This window comes from Primulina huaijiensis, chromosome 1 (assembly GCF_012295235.1).
Source record: "Primulina huaijiensis isolate GDHJ02 chromosome 1, ASM1229523v2, whole genome shotgun sequence".
NCBI lineage: Eukaryota > Viridiplantae > Streptophyta > Magnoliopsida > Lamiales > Gesneriaceae > Primulina > Primulina huaijiensis.
In genome coordinates, this window is record NC_133306.1 from 3,665,675 (window position 1) to 3,684,937 (window position 19,263).

Genomic DNA, 19,263 nt, shown 5'->3' on the forward strand with positions numbered 1-19,263 from the left:
TCGAAACATGACGACTGCCAAATTTTGTCTCAATAGGGATGGTGTTGTGAAAAACTCTCCACCAAAACACACGAAACTTAGGTGGAATCAACAAAGACCAAATAAAGCGCCACCAATTCTGTACAATAAAGGAATCAGACTAGTTTTCAGGAGGATTGTGCAGCCCAATACCAATTTTGCATCCACTCTTCACCGAATATTGTCCTTTTGGACCAAACTTCCAGAATCTTGTGCTCCCGAGTTTAGTTCTCGATAGAGAGATATATAGGATCTCTTGTGCTATGTAATGGGCATACACTTCGGATGAGTGGTTCGCACAACTCATGGTCACAAATCCATGAGCTCACTTGTGCACCTTCCGGTGTTCAGACATCATATGGGTTGAGATTTGACCATAGATACGGAACTCATTTGTCATGCAAGATATTCATTGAAGTTACATCGGTAATCCGCCAATAAAGTCCATTTTCTAATAAATCTCTACTCCACAAAATAAACCGCCATATGTAGGAGGGATTTCTCCCAAGGGTTGCTTGCATGATATCCTGTACTGGTGCACGAAATAACAAGCTCTAAGGACAGTCACAATTAAGGAATTTGGGTTCTGAATTAATCGCCACACCTGTCCATCCAGTAGTGCTTTGTCAAAAACTTTCAGTTTCCCGAATCCCATTCCTACTAAGCATTTGGGTTCACAAAGGAATTAAGTCACCTGTTTTCTAGTGCATTTTCCGTCTCTCATTTTCAACCTCCACTAGAAATTTGCACACTCCCTTTCAATAGAAGCACATGTTGTCGTAGTAAGACGAAATCATGATATTGCATAGGTAGGCATTAATTGTAGCACCGATTTAATTAGGGTTTCTTTGGCACCGACGGAAAAAAACTTGCTGCCCCAGCCCTTAATCTTGTGTGAGACTCATTCCACTAGGTACTCGAATTGGACTTTCTTGTCACGAAGAGAGAAAGTCGGCAATCCAAGATGCACTTCGTGCCCTTGAACCATAGGGATTGTTAGTGCCGTTTTGAACCAATCTGCTATGGCCGGCTCAATGTTCGGAGTGAAAGATAATGTCGAATTTTCAAAGTTTATCAATTGTACAGAGGCCAGTTCGTATGCGTTTTTGCAATCCTTGATCTTATAGCACTCTTCCACAGTTGCCCTAAACGTACATACTTATTAATTTTAATATTTCGTGCATTGCACGAGTGAGATACTAATTATATTTAAACAAAAAGTTGTTCCCGAATAGAAGTTTTATTATTGCATGTCATTTTCTTGAATTGGTATAATTCTAATCAATTTTGTGATGTCGCATTACTCTTAATTGCATTTAATTTTTTTATAACGTTAGAATCCGCAATCGTTATCTTTCGATGCATATTGGCTGAAGAACCCCCATAGTTACGTAATATCTTGCAAATCACGTTAGTCAGATAAATCAGATTGAGCAAACTCTAGGTGATAAGATCATCCGAGAAGAAGTTGGTAGGAAAAATCGAACTTCTGACTATTAATAAAGCACTCACTTAGTCTACTAACTCGAACACTTGCATTTAATTGGATTGGATTAATGTTGAGAGCAGGGGACTCAGCCGGGTAAATTTTCAGATCATACGTTTCTGGTGCATCCATCAATAATCGGCTAGCTACGGCTAACCGGCTAAGATGGTCCACACGCATGGGTGATCCATTAAATTCGTGGATGTTGGCCCGCTCGCAGTTTGGGTCATTTTCACTAAATTTATAAGCTCTGGCTTGAGTCATGGGCTGAATATAATTTTATTATGGGGCAAGATTTATCAACTTCCTATTAATTATCTCCGAATCTATTTTATATTATCTATATTTTGCTTTTGGTAATATCTATATTTTATATATATCAAATTTATTGATGAGTAGACTATAAATAACAAAATAAATAACAAAAATATAAGTATAAATATCAATTCTTTATTAAAATATAATAAAATAAATAACAAAAATATAAGTATAAACAAAAATATAAGTATAAATATCAATTCTTTATTAAAATATAATATTTGTCTCCTTCATAATTCATTGAAGACGTGACGTCAACGATGTGACATATAACTTGTCGATTGGACAATTAATTTACTATAAAATCAACAAATATTGATTCTCTCACGTTACCTAATTTTTTATTCTTTTTAATAAACAAAGCAGGTATGACAATTTACATAATATTGAAAATTAATTATAAGATTACACTTACTTGATTTGGTTATCATAATTAAATTTTATCTTATCATTTTACAAAGAAAATAAAACATTAATATATCTTTTAAAATATTTTCAAAATTATATTTCTCTATCTGAGACGTCGATAGAACTTTCAAAACGAGTTAGGTCCATCGACCCACTTACTCCGTCACATAAAATGGATAAATTGAGTCGATATTATTTCAAATATGTGTCGGTGGACGGATCGATGGCCACCCACTAAACTCAACACAAAATCGTTAAGTTTGTCTCATCGTACAAAATAGACAATTCAAGTAATTTTGCCACCAACCAAAATGAAAGCTATATATATATATAGCTATATAAACATTTTCTTTAGAGAAATTTCTCTTCACACTTTGTTTTGAGGAAATTTTCTTGTAATCGTTAAGTTAATTTCTTTGTGGAGTGGAAGGTAATTCCATTCTTTGGGTCTGTTTACTCCATAAATTTTGACTAGATGATTAATTCTTTTCTTGTTCTAAAAAATATGAACGAGACTTTTTTAAAAAATAAAATAAAATAAAAAATTCATAATCTCATGATCTAAAATTAGAAACGTATAAAAGAAATTTTAAGATTTTTAACTACATTAAAATTAGAAGAAGCAATTACCTAAATATCTGAAAATATAATTTATCGTGATTATTAGCAAACTTTAGCAAGCGTCTTAACCATTCGATGGAAGAATTCTATGCGTTTTTGAAGTATCGATTTAGTTTATTAATTGATGTCCAGCTCGAAGTCACACATTCTTGTCCAATTTATTTATTAAGGCTCCGTTTAGTACGTATGATGTGATAAGTAAATGATTAGTCATTAGAGTGATTAAAAAAATGAGAGATATGGATTAATGGTATGATATGATAAATAACATGTTGTTTGGTATAATTTTAAAATGATGATTAATTTTGTAAATTTTATTGTAATGACCCAAATATCCCAAGTGCTAATTAAATATATATTCTTAAAATAATTGGATAGATAATTAAATATTTATATTTATAATTTACATTTATTAAAATTAATTTAAATATATTCATTAGAAATAAATTTGTAAATATGCATTTACTTTAATAATTAAAATAGCAATAACGTTTTGAATGTTAATGTTAAATAAAATTTAGTAATAATTATAATATTATCGTTTTTTTAAAATAATTATAAATATTCTTAAAATAATTTGATAGATAATTAAATATTTATAATTATAATTTACATTTATTAAAATTAATTTAAATATATTTATTAGAAATATATTTGTAAATATGCATTTAATTAATAATTAAAATAGTAATAATATTTTGAATATTAATTTTGTTGTTATATTTATTAGAAATATATTTATGGATTGCGTATTTTTTAATAAACGACAAAATAATATTTGCCATGGTATAAAATGAGTTCCGAATTTCAAATTCTTTATATATATTTAAAATTTTGGGATAATTGAAATGTCATGAAGCAGAAAAAGAAGTCGCATAAAAATTTGTGGTCAAATAAAAAGTGAGCAGGGTTTTGGAATAAGAAATAAGAGGAAAAAAATGTAATTTGATGAGTGTTGATAGCCTATTCCACTTGTTTTATTAGATTAATAATCAAATAATTATCCATACAATTGGATCTTAAATCGGGTCAAAATAATTATTAAAATATCTTAAAATTTTAACCAAACATTAGATAAATATTTGATTATTTATCTAACTTTGTTTAATCCACCCAACCAAACACACCCTAAGAGTATGCTAGAGAGAAGAGAATGGGATAAGAATTGAATAAACATTCTCATATAATTCCATATACCCATGATTTGTTGTGCATGCAACCAATGTCTCGTATTGGAAAATCAAGAGTAAGATCATGTGTTAATAAGATAGAATTATATTTCCATTGGTAATAGGCTTTTCAGGTAAAGTTCAAAAGCAAGTTCACGAGTGCTTAAACCCAAAGTGGATAATATCATACATGAATTTCATGACACTGCAAGTGATATCAGAGTGATCATGATCGAAATCGAACCATGTGGATGGAATTCTCGGATAGTTAAACGAAGGAGGTGAGGGATCTCGCTAAAAATATTTTGATAAGCTCTCGAGGCGGGTGATGCTTCTGATATTTCATGTAAGGTGTGCGTCTCAACGCAATGAAGAGGAGTCGAGATTGAGCCACGTGGATAGAATTATTAGATATTTAAATGAAGGAGGTGAGAGCTCTCGCTAAAAATATTTGATTAGCTCTTGATGTGGGTGATGCTCTCGGTATTTCATATAAAATGTGCACCTCAACGCAGTGAAGAGGAGTGACCTCGATTGGAGGATGGATAGACTTGAGGGGAGGCCCGAACCGTAAAAATAATTGTGGAACTTCGTTTGAAAAGATGATTGTTACTAATGCAACTAAAGTATATTGAAAAATTATGAGCTGAGAATGATCATTCTCAGATTCATGAAAAAAGTTGTTGCATCTATTTAATTGGATGGAGAATGATCATACTCACTCCTCAATTAATTCTCATTATATGTTTTTGTTATTTAATTTAACTAGTATAAATCTATATCTTAATAATGACGATGATGATAATAATAGTAATAATATTTTATTACAATTATAATTATAAAAATTAAAATACCACAATAATAATTATGAAATCACGTAATAATAATATAAAATTATATAATAAAATAATTGTTAAATCGTAATTATTATAATATCTTATTGAAGGACAAACATTTAATAAATAAAATATTATTTATAAAAGTAAAATTAAAATCTATCACTAACGTTAATTAGTTATAATTAATATTGTATCAATATTTTAAATTTAATTATCTTTAATAATAATAAAAAAATATTTTTTGAGTATTCTGAAATTTAATTAAAAAATTATTCGATAATTAAAAATAATTTTATTCTATCATATTTCATTTTATTGGTATCAATCATCTTAATTATAGAATAAACATATCATTCTATTCTTATTCTCATTCCGTTCTAAAGTTGATTACATACCTATTTTATTCTATTAGGTCATGCTTGTTTTGATTGAACGAAATAATGTAAGAAAAAAAATTTTAGAATAGAATGAAAATAAGAATGATATATCTATTCAATTCTTATGATTAACATTAAAAAATAAAATGAAATAGAATAAATTGGTATGTAATAAAAAATGAAATGAAATAGAATAAATAGGTATTATATTGCAAATTAGAGAGATGATTATATAATAAAGAATAAATAATATATCAATAGAAATTAAATTAAACATATTGTGATATAATATACGTTCAGTTATGTTACGTTTTGTTTAACTCCATTGAGTTAGATTTTACGGTTGTTACCAAAATAGAATTTGCCTCGACCATTTTTCCGGCTGATTTGGTTGCACTTGGATTTATCAATTTGATTTAAAGCGAGATGTTTAATTTGATTTAAATAAGTATTTGAGAGATTTAAATAAATATTTGAGATACGTATTTCAAATAATCTTTATTTTAGGTGTATTTGAATCCACCGTAATATGAAGTGAACTTAAAATTTAATACAATTTTTTCATGCAATCAAGTCGAAGAATTCGAAATCAATAGATTTAAAATCCATAATCTCAAATACATCAATCTAAACACAACTTTAAATGTGCTCGCGAAGTTTTGGGCTTAACATACAAGCAATTTTAATATGGTTTCGTTCCGGAAAATTTATCAAGAAAAAAATATTTACATTGTGAGACGGTCTCATGAATATTTATTCGTGAAATGAATCAATACTGTTCATATTTATAATAAAAAATAATATTTTTTATTGATGATTAAAATAGAATATTTATCTCATAAAATTGACCCACAAAACCGTTACATATGAATTTTGTGTTCAACAAAACTGCTGTCTTCTCATGTATTTGGTTAATTTGATGCTACATGGAGAATAATACATGGACCGGAGATCCAATGGCTTAAAGGAAGCCAAATCATTTCCTAAATATGTTCCAACAGCTGCAAGCAGCTATACGTACGAATAAATTTGGTGAAATACTTTATTTGTTTACGATATTGTTCAACTTCGAGTTTTCATCTATTAAAATAAATTTGGTAAAATAGTTTTTTGGTTCATTAATTTATTTAATATGAATTTTGATATTTTAAATTTCAAGTTTTGATTTCGATACATTAAAATATTTATGTAACGTTATAAAATGTTGACATGAAATCGAAAAAATATCGATATGATATCGCAAATTATTGATCAGTCCGTCATCAATTAAATGAAAATAATAAAAAATTAAAATTTAATACACTCGAACCAAACTTGAGAAACTTATTAAACCAAAACACAGCTGGACAAATAAATAGACCAAAAAGTCATTTCCCCCGTATTTGGTTAACATCTGTAACACATCCACCTTGACGAAATTCTCTTTCGAGTCAAATAATCCTCCAATAACTCTCGTACTCAGCGACACTTCTGAATCACACATTTTATCACTCAGCGCTGCGCACATTTTAAGATAATTTTAAATTGACCAAAAATGGATTCATCGTCGTCTCTAGATCAAGGAGTGAATGAATCTTTGTTGAAATCCCAAATATATGATGCGGAGGTTAGCTCGGAGCTTGAGGGCATCCTTTCGGACACATCCTTGTCACGGCGCCGCCGCCTGCAGGAAGCCACAACACTCGAGCTCCGGTATCTATTCAGGCTTGCAGGTCCTGCGATCGTAGTTTATCTGCTGAATAATATTGTTTCCGTTTCTTCCCAAATATTTTGCGGGCATCTCGGTAATCTTGAACTCGCTGCTTCTACTTTGGGAAACAGTGGCATCCAGCTTTTGACGTATGGAGTCATGGTAAATACTTCGAACCAATAAATTAGACTCTTAGATACACAGGAAAAAAGATTACTCATCATTAAGATATAAAATAAAAGTATCGCAATTTAGTATTTTGGAAAACGCAATTATTCTTTTCCTGACAAAAAAAGGGATAGATCCAATATATCTTAGTCCTTTTATAATTTTTAATCTGTCGGATTTCAATTTTAGTCTACTATCTTTGTTTTTTTTTACAATTTCATTCTATACTTCATGTTTATGTTCTTAGAGAAAACAATTTTTTGTTTCTGTGAGAGTGGTGATGGAATTTGAAGTCGAGTATAGAGATGACAAACCCGTCTTATTGTTATACCTAGTTTTTATACACAGTAGATCCGATACTGAAAAACGAGTTTGAGCTTTAGTTCCAATAATTTCACTTTGTTTTCTCTTATAATGACTCGAGTTTCTCACCCTTTAGNTGTTATAACTAATGATTAATCTCTACAAAGCAAGCAGACTGAATTTGATCGAGTCAGGTTGTTATTTTCTTGCTTTTTAAAAAGATAAAACCATTGTGACTGGGAACATGTGATACAACAGTAAAGTTTCAAAAAGATTTATTCTTTGTCTTCTCACCTTTTTCCTACCTAATTGTTGAGTTGACACTTGATATCTTTTGTAAAAATGCAATACATTTTTATTTTGAAATTCTTATTAATTTATATTTAAATTTTTTTGAAATTTTTTTACAATAATTTGTAATATTAATGTCACCTTAATAAGGGATTAAATAAATAATATACTATATATTACTTTTAGACATATATTGCTTATAATACATTTGACAACAAAGTCTCAAATTTAAGGTTAAGTATAGGATTCCAGTCTTAATTATAACAAATCCTATATCACTAAGTTTAAAAAAGGCAATCAACTAACATAAACCTGGAAAGAAAGTTGTAGTATGTCTGAAAAAACATAAAAGCATGCCTGAATCTAGTTTCAAATTTTATAAAGCGTTAAAAAATATTTTGTCTAAATTTCTAACTAGTATTTTAAATTTAATTGACTATTGAATCATGTGCTGTTTTTTTATATGTTATTTTTTTAAGGAGTTATTTATATATTATTGTGTGCGACTTTTTTGGAATAAAAATATAAATTTACATCCCGGCCCACTTGTTCGGCTAATAACTTTAATTTAAAGACCCTCATAAATACATATTGTACTCGTGTTATCATATGGGGATGACAACATGGTGGGGATAGGTTTGTCATCATGGTCTCCATCCTTGAATTGTATCACTATCCTCGTATCCATCTTCATCTTTGTTTCTTTAGAGTTTGAGTAATCCTCGAACTTGAACTCGTAAGTAGACTTATCAAATTGGATCAGGTCCGTCTTGCTACAAATGTTGAGCGGGTTGGATTAATAAAATAGCAGATCGTTTGGAAACGGACCAAACGGGCTGGTTGCGGGTCAAGACAGGGCGAGCCAGCCCACCAAATTATGGTAGAATTTTATATTTTTAAGTTTTATATAAAAATTGGAATAAGTCTCATGCGCCTTAATCACTCTCTCATCTTATTTCTTTCTTAGTCCTCCATCACTCTCTCATCTTATTTCTTTCTTATTTTTCTCATGTGCCTTGCCTCGTCTCTATCACTCACTCTGGTAAAATTTGAATCTATGTGCTAATGTAGAAGATCAATATTGAATGGAATTTAATGAAAATTGAATTTATAGTATTTGTTTAAGAATGGGTCTCATGTGAGACCGTCTCACGGATTTTAATATGTGAGACGGGTCAACCCTACCCATATTCACAATAAAAAGTAATACTTTTAGCATAAAAAGTAATATTTTTTCATGGATGACCCAAATAAGAGATATGTCTCACAAATACGACCCGTGAGACCGTCTCACACAAGTTTTTGCCTTTGTTTAATTTCTTCATGTTTGGTTTAAGTACTTTACCTTTTATTGATTATGTTGTATGTTTTCTTAATTTCTTATTTCAATGTTTTTAAGTATTTTATGAAACTATTTAACTGAAATATATTTTTCTTCTATGTTTACTGTGATACTGTGTAACATTTTTTTCTTAAAAAAAAATAAGCGGGTCTGCCCTTCTAACCCACGGCTCAAAGTGGGTTGGGTTGGCGAGATGCCCCGCCTAATGGCGGGTTGCGGCGGGTGGCGGGCTGGCCCGCCCCGCCAAGTTTGACATGTCTACTCGCAAGGATCAAATTCATATCTCGAATTGTGTGTAAACGCGTAGAAATTAGTTGTAATGACCCATTTTAACTTTTATTTTTTTAAAATAGCCTTGTTTACTAAATTTTTTATAATATAACTTTACATTTTTTAAAAATCCTAAAAAATGCCCATATTTTACATTTTTCTCTATCTTAATTTATTTTTGGGCTTGACGTGTAAATTTTTTTTTTTTACAATCATAAAAATTGTAATTGTAATTGTAATATGACAAATAAAGTCATAAATATTTTTCATGAAATGATTTTTACAATATTATTTGATTTTGATAAAAATATATTTATATTAGTAATAGGACATTAAGAATTTATGAATATTCAGCATGAATTAGTGTAATATTTGGTCAATTTAATATAAAAATTATAAATTCATTATATCACAATGATATTAATAACAGAGAACCTTTTCTTCTGTATGAATCGATCTTATTCCATTCCAATTCCTTCCCGATACCTCCCAAAGAAAATAAACAATAATAATAATGAGATCTATCATTAGTATTCTTATTCTTCATCAATATTTTTTTTATTAATTTTGTTATTAAATATAATTATTAGTATTTCTATTCTATTTAAAAATTGAAAAAGAAAAAAAAAATGAAGAAAACAAAAGTTTTTAACTCTGCACTAACTATCTCATATTGCAAATCAGAATTGTTCATAATTAATTATTTATTTTTTTAATGTTAACTTATCTTTTATTTGACTATTAATTTTAATAGAAAATTTCTTATTCTATTTTTCGATGTTTCCTTTTATATAAATTTTCAGATTTTAATTTTGAATTAACTTGTATTTTTGCAATTTAATATGTTTTTTTATGTTTACGTAGAAAGGGTTTAAAAGAAGGCTAATATAAAAAATGTTTTAAAGGTAATTTTTGGAACTGAAGGCTATTTTTAAGAATTAACTTACTTGAAGGTCGAAATTGATTATAGTAGTTTAAGGAAGGCCATTTTTCAAAAACCCTCATTTTGTGTTTATTTCAAATTCATAACATGAATATATTATCATGAATGAATTATTTTTTTCCTCGATTACTTATTTTTCATAAACAATATGTCTAGTAGCATCATAGAATTAGATTTGAGGAAGACCATGGTGCGGAGAACCAATTTTTTAAAGAAAAATTACAATTTTTATCATATAATTTGCATGATTTTTCATTTTTTGAAATACTCTCAATTAATTTACGGTTTTAAGCCACTAGTTTGCGATTTTTTTTTCAATTTTAGTTTTTTTCACTTTTGATCGACGACATTACACCAAAAATGATTACATCCGTGATACCGAAAAATGATGATATTGTACTGGAAATCGCATGTCAGCACTTGTTTTTCACTAAAATTAGAAAAAAATGCAACTGATCATCAATGGGTATGCATGTGTTGTGTACTCACTCAAATTTTCCTTTGAATCTCCTCTATATGAGTAGCTCGGAATGGGAAGTGCGGTAGAAACCTTGTGCGGGCAAGCATACGGAGCGAACAAACATGAAATGCTCGGAATATATATGCAAAGATCAACAATCCTCCTTACGCTCACAGGCATCCCCCTACTGACCATTTACATATTTTCCAAGCAAATTTTGATCTTCCTCGGGGAATCAAAGACAGTCGCATCAGCAGCCGCGCTATTTGTGTATGGCCTAATACCTCAAGTCTTTGCATACGCTGCAAATTTCCCCATCCAAAAATTCTTGCAAGCACAGAGCATAGTGAACCCGAGCGCTTATATCTCGGCAGGGGCATTGGTTGTGCACCTTTTCTTGACGTGGCTCGTGTTGTATGTGTTGAATTGGGGACTGTTGGGTGCTGGTTTTGTACTTAGTCTTTCATGGTGGATTATAGTTGTGGGGCAGTTTATTTACATTTTGGTATCAGACCGGTGTAAGGAGACGTGGACCGGGTTCAGTATGATGGCGTTTTCCGGGCTGTGGGGGTTCTTTAAACTGTCTGTTGCATCTGCTGTTATGCTGTGCTTGGAGGCTTGGTATTATCAGATTATAATGTTGGTTGCTGGTTTGCTGCCTGATCCCGAAGTGACACTCGACTCTTTGTCTGTCTGGTAACCAAACAACAAATCAACTCTTCATTTCTTGGTTATCATAAATGTTATTATATCCGAAAAATCCATGAAACGATTTTTTTTCCCATTGATGAATTAAAAATATTTAAAATACTAATAAGTTTATGAAGTGAAATTTAAGTATCAAATAAGAGATCTGGAATAGTTCATACAAAAAACGATCAGTCTAAGCTCCTGTTAGAGTTGTCTAGTCAGATACTTTACTAGCAGGGTTTCTTTTATTTGCAGAATATATAAGGTCAAAGCCTTTCTGTAATTGAATAACATTGATTCATTTTTCGATTTGTAATATACAAAACATATTCTCTGTTCTTTCTCCTACAACGAAGAACCTCTTCTGCGTCAATGTAGTTTTCTCCTTTTCCTAATATGGTATCAGAGCGCTAGGTCTAGGTCTCGCAACTCTAAATTCTTTTTTTTCCCTTGGCATCCGATTTCTTCCAATGGTGAAGGGAGCTCAAGCTGCAAACAATAATGCCTTTCTGTAATTAAATGACATTCATTCATTTTTCAGATTTGTGATATACAGAAGATATTATCTGTTCTTTCTCCTACAACGAAGAACCTTTGTATCAATGGAGTTTTCTTTCTTCTTAGTAGCCCCTCATGCTTTGTAATAAAATAGAGATTATATCATAGAAACATCCCTCTTGCAAGCACAAAGCATAGAACAAGCACAAAGACCTCTCGAGTCTTGAGAACTCCAGAATTTTCTTAATCTGAGTTAAAATATCGTAAATTTCAATTTTTTTTCCTGTTCGTTTCTCTGTCGAAACAAACTTTAATTGATATGCGATGAGAATCAATTTATATAATTGTAATATAATGCATTATTTTATAATAACCATCTTATTATATTCTTTCATACATTTACATTAAGATCCACTTTAACGTAGAGAACAGCTACAAGACAAGAAGTGCGTACAATCTCATCGACCCTTTCTTTGATGGAAACTTGATTAAAAATGCAGTTGACATGGTTTCAATTTACATGCATGCAGTGTGACTATCCTCGGATGGGTGTTTATGGTGTCTGTGGGGTTCAACGCTGCAGCGAGGTTAGTATAAGTTTTTGTTTCTTTCGGTGGCTATTTTTAATTATTCGAAATCTAATTAAAGTGCGTTATTGATAGGAGAAATTGTAATTTTAATCATTTATGTTTACTTATTTGGAATTTTGGTCATTTATGTTATTTAATAAATTTCGATTTTATTCCATTTTTTTCGCAGTATAAGTCCTTTTAACAAGTGGTGGTGTTGTCGGTTGACGTGCTGTTGATGCATGCAGTGGCATATCAGGACTCACGAGGAAAAAAAATTAAAATTGTCCAAAATTGAAAGATACATTACTAAAATAGAAATGCATCGATTTAAAATATCAATATCATAAATAAACAAATATATCGTTGAGCTAGTTAATTAAACATGTCTATGATGTCTACTATTGGCACGTCCAGAACATTTGTAAATTTTAAATATATATACATATAAAACTTACTTTCTGTTGTTGCTTTGATTTGAATAAATAGTGTTAGAGTTAGCAATGAGCTTGGAGCGGGGCACCCGAAATCGGCTGCATTTAGTGTGTTGGTGGTGACCTTAACCTCTTTAATTATTGCATTCATGTTCGGCATCATCTCCCTCGTGTTCCGTCATCAGCTCAGTTACGCCTTCACCTCTGGCCAAGTTGTTTCTGATGCAGTCTCAGATCTTGCACCATTTTTAGCTGGAGCCATTCTGCTTAATGGGGTTCAACCCGTTTTATCTGGTATGATATAGGCCTGCAGACGCTGCGAGCGAGTGACACACGACACGCTCACACGCACATATATATGTATTATTGTATGTATTTGCTTACAATATATAATTTATGAGTTACTTATAAAGGTGTTGCTGTTGGATGTGGATGGCAAGCATTTGTTGCTTACGTGAACATTGGTTGTTACTACATAGTTGGTATTCCAGTGGGCGCTGTTCTTGGCTTCAAATTCAACCTAGGTGCCAAGGTACGTACGTTGTTACAAAGGGCAAATTTGTTGGAAGCGTAATCAATTTAAGAGAATAGAGAGAAAGAAAAGAGTCAGGAACTCTGAAACTATTTTATTTCTTCTTCTTGTTCTAACCTTGCGTGAGTTACTTAACCATCTATTTATACTAAATTAATGTCTAATCTTATCTGATATTTAAACTAGAGAGTCCTACTCCTATCTATCTGGGAAACTAATAAACATGAGATTGATTTTAAATAACTAGGACTCTTTGTTGTCATCCAACAGCCTCCCTCAAATCAAGCTCATCAGATTTCATCACACCGAGCATCTTCTTACAGCCGGAGAAAATCTCGTATTTCAATGGTTTTGTAAAAATGTCAGCGACTTGTTCTTCGGTTTTGCAAAACTCAAGTGTTATCTCTTCTTTGTTCACCAAATCTCTGATGTAGTGAAACTTTATTTCAATGTGTTTGCTTCTTCCGTGAAAAACTGGATTTTTGGCCAGGGCTATTGCTGACTTGCTATCGCATTTGATAGTAGTTGTTGCTGCTATGTATTCAGCTTCTGTTGTCGACAAGGCAACCACTTGTTGTTTCTTTGATGACCAACAAAAAAATCCAGATCCTAACTGGAAAGCGTAGCCGGAAGTACTCTTTTGTTGTTCAGTGTCACCACCCCAATCACTATCAGTATATCCCACGAGCTGAAAATTATCAGATATAGAGTAGAGTATTCCATCATCCGTAGTCCCTTTTATATATCTCAAAATTCTCTTTGCTGCCTGTAAATGAGATTGCTTTGGACTCTCCATATACCTACTTATGATTCCCACACTATACACAATGTCAGGTCTGGTTGAAGTCAAGTAACGTAGACTTCCAACCAATTTCTTGAAATATGATGAATTTACTAGTTCACCAGTACCTTCCTTGGTCAAATTCAGTCTTTCTTCCATTGGAGTGCGGATGGGTTTACAATTAGACATTCTGAATCTGTTAAGAATTTCTTTAGCATACCTTTTCTGAGAGATAAATATTGCTCTCTGATTGTGTAACTTCAATGCCAAGAAAATAAGACATGAGACCCATATCTGTCATCTCAAACTCTTGTATCATCCCCTTCTTGAAGTTTGCAATCATCTCTGGACTATCTCCGGTGAAGATAAGATCGTCGACATATAAGCAGACAATTAATATTTTGTTGTCTTTCCCAACCTTGATAAATAGTGTATGCTCAGACGGACATTTACTAAAATTTTGTGGCATGAAATATGTGTTGATTCTTGCATACCAAGCTCTAGGGGCTTGCTTAAGCCCATATAAAGCCTTTTGCAATCTGTACACCATATTTTCTTGTCCTTTCTTGACATATCCATCAGGTTGAGTCACATATACTTCCTCCTTAAGCATGCCGTTGAGAAATGCAGACTAGACATCCATTTGATAAATTTCCCATTGATGTTGGGCTGCTAAAGATATGATCATTCTAACAGTGTCTAGTCGAGCAATTGGTGAAAATACTTCAAAATAGTCGATCCCTGGTTTTTTTTTTGTACCCTTTGGCTACTAATCTAGCCTTGTACTTGTCGATTTCTCCAGTGGACCTGTATTTAGTTTTATATACCCACTTCACACCTATAGGCTTTTTTTCCTTTTGGAAGACTTGTTAGTTCCCAAGTACCGTTTCTCTCAATTGCATGCATCTCCTTGTCCATTGCTTGAATCCAATTTTGGGCACTTGACGCTTCAGCATAAGTTGTTGGATCGCAGTCTGCAAAAAGGGCAAAGTCGATGATTTCATCATCAGAGGCATCGTTGTCGTTTGATAGGATGCAATCTTGTAGTCGAGCTGGTAAGATTTTTTCTCGCTGTGGGCGATCAAGTACTGTCACTGTGATAGGTTGTTCACTTGATTCCTCATTTTGTGTGTGGGATGCACCATCACTCTGATAAGATTTATTATCAACCAACACAAATTGAAAATTATTTTCTTCTTCAATGCTCCATTGCCATTCATCATTTTCGTCAAACATGACGTCTCGACTAACAATTATCTTTTGTGTAGCGGGGTTATACAACCGATAGCCTTTGGTCACATTACTGTAGCCGAGAAATATGCACTTTTCGCCTTTAGCATCAAGTTTCTTTCTCAACTCCTTAGGCACGTGTGCATATGCCACACATCCAAACACACGAAAGTGTGCAACGCTAGGAGATCTTCCATTCCAAATCTCGTATGGAGTTTTCAACTGGAGGGTCTTCGTTGGACATCTATTTAAGATGTATGTTGCACATGAAACTGCTTCTGCCCAAAATTGCTTTGGTATATGTTTAGCTTGCAACATACAACGAACCATGTCCATAATAGTGCGGTTTTTCCTTTCTGCAACTCCGTTTTGTTGAGGTGTGTATCTAGTAGTTAGCTGATGCTTGATGCCAATTTGTTTGAACAATTTGTCTCCAACCATATATTCAGAACCTTGATCTGTCCGCAGGGTTTTAATTTTTAGTCCACTTTGTCTTTCTACATAAGCTTTGAATTACTTAAAAATATCAAGAGTCTCTGATTTATTTTTGAGAAAATAGATCCAAGTCTTTCTACTGAAATCATCAATGAATGTGATAAGGTACCTATATCCTTGGTTTGAAGAAACCTCAAAAGGACCACAAAGATCAGAGTGCACTAGCTCCAGTGGCTTTTTGGCTCTCCAAGACTGTCCTGAAGGAAATTCCTTACGACACTTCTTTCCAACAACACAGGTCTTGCATATATTTTGCGGAGGTGTGATGAGAGGTAGTCCATGCACCATTTGTTTACGACTGAGAATATTCAAACTGTCGAAGTTCACGTGCCCAAATCTCCAGTGCCATAGCCATGATAGATCTTGAACCGATGTACTAAAACAAGAAATATCATATTTAAGAGTCAAAGGAAAAAGTCGATTCGGAGTCATTTTTACCTTTGCTATCAAACCATATTTTTTGTCTCGTATAGTGCAATTCCCTTCATTAATATTGATGACATAGCCTCTTTCGGACAACTGTCCTATACTGAGAAGATTCTGGTGAAGACCAGGAACATAATATACATCTGTGATTAGTGTCTTTGATCCATCCTTTGCAATTATGTTGATTTCTCCTTTCCCTGAAACAGGAATCCTCGTGTTATTCCCAAATTTTACTACTGACCGAATTGTTTCATCCAGTTTTGTGAATAGTTCTTGTCGCCCACACATATGATTGCTGCATCCTGTGTCTAAAAACCAAATATTTTTCTGATCTTCCACTGCAATATCACATGTGAATAACATGGCATTTTCTGATTCATCACAATAATTCACTTCTTTTGTGTTATTATCTCGTTGCACATGTTCATTAATTTTTTCTGTGCATTGAGATTTGTAATGACCATATTTTTGACACTTGAAGCATTTAATATGAGATTTGTCCTTCTCTTTACCATTGTTTCTCTCTGTTCCTTTGACAGACTTATTGTTGTTCCTTTCATTGACTTGTCTGTGGGAACTTGGTTGTCCTTTGAAGTATTTTGCTTTATCGATCGTCAACTGACTTTGTAAAGCTTCCTCAATTGTCTTCTCAGATTTTTCTTTAAGACGTTCATGTGCCAAAAGAGAACCCATCAACTCGTCAACTGACATAATTGATAAATCCTTGGATTCTTCTATGGCTGTTACGATGTACTCGAACTGTATGGTCAGAGAACGGAGGACTTTCTCAACTATCTGTTGTGGAGTGAACTTCTCGCCATTGGCTTTCATCTGGTTGACTAACGCTAGCATCCTTGTGAAGAAATCAGAGATCGTTTCTGTTTTTTCCATTTGAAGAAGTTCAAATTGTCTTCTTAAAGTTTGAAGGCGAATCTTTTGAACTTTCTCCACACCCTTATAGGATCTTAAAAGAGTGTCGCATGCATCTTTTGCTGTCTTGGCTGTCGCAATTTTTTCAAAATTATTTGAATCAACAGCTTGAAAGATGATCAATAAAGCTTTTCGATCTTTCTTCTGTTTTTCTTGTAATATGCTTTGGTCGTCTTTTGATAATGTTTCTACATTATCGGGTTCTGTGAATCCTTCTTTGATGATGTCCAAGATCTCTTGGTATCCAAATAGTACCTCCATCTGAATCTTCCAGTGTTCAAAGTTCTTTCCAAGAAGCTTTGGAATTTGGGTTTGAAAGAAATCGCGGTTGGAAGCCATCAATTAAAGATAACTCTGTGGGAAGAATTATTTATCACTCCTGGAATTCTTTCTCACAATTTTTGTGAAATCCTTGCTCTGATACCAGATGTTGGAAGCGTAATCAATTTAAGAGAATAGAGAGAAAGAAAAGAGTCAGGAACTCTGAAACTATTTTATTTCTTCTTCTTGTTCTAACCTTGCGTGAGTTACTTAACCATCTATTTATACTAAATTAATGTCTAATCTTATCTGATATTTAAACTAGAGAGTCCTACTCCTATCTATCTGGGAAACTAATAAACATGAGATTGATTTTAAATAACTAGGACTCTTTGTTGTCATCCAACAAAATTCTATACTGAAAAAATTCTCCCATTATTCAATTGGGTGATAGGATTTGTAAGGAATGATTTATGTGCAGGGAGTATGGTTGGGCATGATGGGAGGGACAGCCATGCAGACCATAATCTTAATATGGGTCACCATTCGCACCGACTGGAATAAAGAGGTACTCGTTCTTTACTTTGCTAAATTAGAAAACTACGATAAATTTGCTGAGACATAAATAATTATTAGGTTTTTTTTAAAATATTTAACTGAAAATGATCTCATAATTTCTATTAATATGAAATAATCTATTAGTAATTATATTTTTTTAACCTTAAAATAAAAATATATTTGATACCCTATCTATCTTTTCTTGAAAATATAGATTGCTTAATTAATTTTTTTTCCTTAGAGTAAATTAGTAAATTAATTTACATGATTTTTTTAAAGTTTCATAAGAAGTTTTTTTTAGTGATTTCTTAGAACTAACTCCTAATTAATTTTGAAAAGTGATAATTGATTTCATGTTTATTTCACAGAAACAAATATTTTAAGTGGCGTTTCTGTCCAATGGCAGATAAACATTAAATTACTCAAAAAATTTAAGGATGATGAAGTCAAACAAATTTAAAAACTCAGGGACCATTTGTCGATTATACATTAATATTTTTCTATGACGTTATTTATTTGTTTATTTTTATTAATATTATTATAAAATACACCATTACAAGATCGTATTTTGGAATATTCAGGTGGATAAAGCAAGGAGCCGATTGGACAAATGGGCAGGCGTAAAGGAAGAAAATTGCGACAAGTGACAAAAAAATGCACGATTATAATGATTGTGCCTCAACATTTGATTTCTTATTAATGTTTTCTTTGAAAATCGTAGATAATGAGTTTTCTATGAAAATCGTAATTAATGAGTTTGAAACTTCTTTTAACTTTCTATAATCAACACGGTTGGTAAGTTTCTATTGGTGGTACGGTACATAGATCGTCGAACAAAAAAAAAAAAGTTTTCGAAAACATTCTTAATTATTTTAAATAAATCGTATAATGACATTTATCCAACGACTCTACCAATAAAATGATGGCAAAAATTTGTGTGAGACGGTCTCACGGTTTGTATTTTGTGAAACAGATCTTTTATTTGGGTCATCCATAAAAAAGTACTACTTTTTATGTTAGAGTATCTCTTATTTGAGTCATCCATGAAAAAATATTATTTTTTATGCTAAGAGTAGTATTTTTTATTGTAAATATCGATAGGATTGACCCGTCTCACAGATAAAGATTTGTGAAACGATCTCACAAGAGACCTACT

General features: G+C 32.0%; 1 protein-coding gene across 1 annotated transcript; it reads left to right on the top strand.

The window, feature by feature from the left end:
* Positions 1 to 6,615: 6,615 nt before the first annotated feature.
* LOC140978004 (protein DETOXIFICATION 40-like) lies at positions 6,616 to 18,914 on the top strand. The gene is made up of 7 exons (XM_073442721.1): positions 6,616 to 7,088; positions 10,768 to 11,399; positions 12,422 to 12,478; positions 12,950 to 13,188; positions 13,308 to 13,426; positions 18,031 to 18,117; positions 18,689 to 18,914. The coding sequence occupies exons 1-7, from the start codon at positions 6,771 to 6,773 to the stop codon at positions 18,752 to 18,754; spliced, it is 1,518 nt and encodes a 505-aa protein (XP_073298822.1). The 5' UTR covers positions 6,616 to 6,770; the 3' UTR covers positions 18,755 to 18,914.
* The last annotated feature ends 349 nt before the right edge of the window (positions 18,915 to 19,263 follow it).

Coding starts and splice junctions, on each gene's coding strand:
- LOC140978004 (XM_073442721.1), top strand. CDS start 6,771: ATGGATTCATCGTCGTCTCTAGATCAAGGAGTGAATGAATCTTTGTTG. Junction 13,189..13,307: donor GGTTCAACCCGTTTTATCTG/GTATGATATAGG, acceptor TTACTTATAAAG/GTGTTGCTGTTGGATGTGGA. Junction 13,427..18,030: donor AATTCAACCTAGGTGCCAAG/GTACGTACGTTG, acceptor ATTTATGTGCAG/GGAGTATGGTTGGGCATGAT.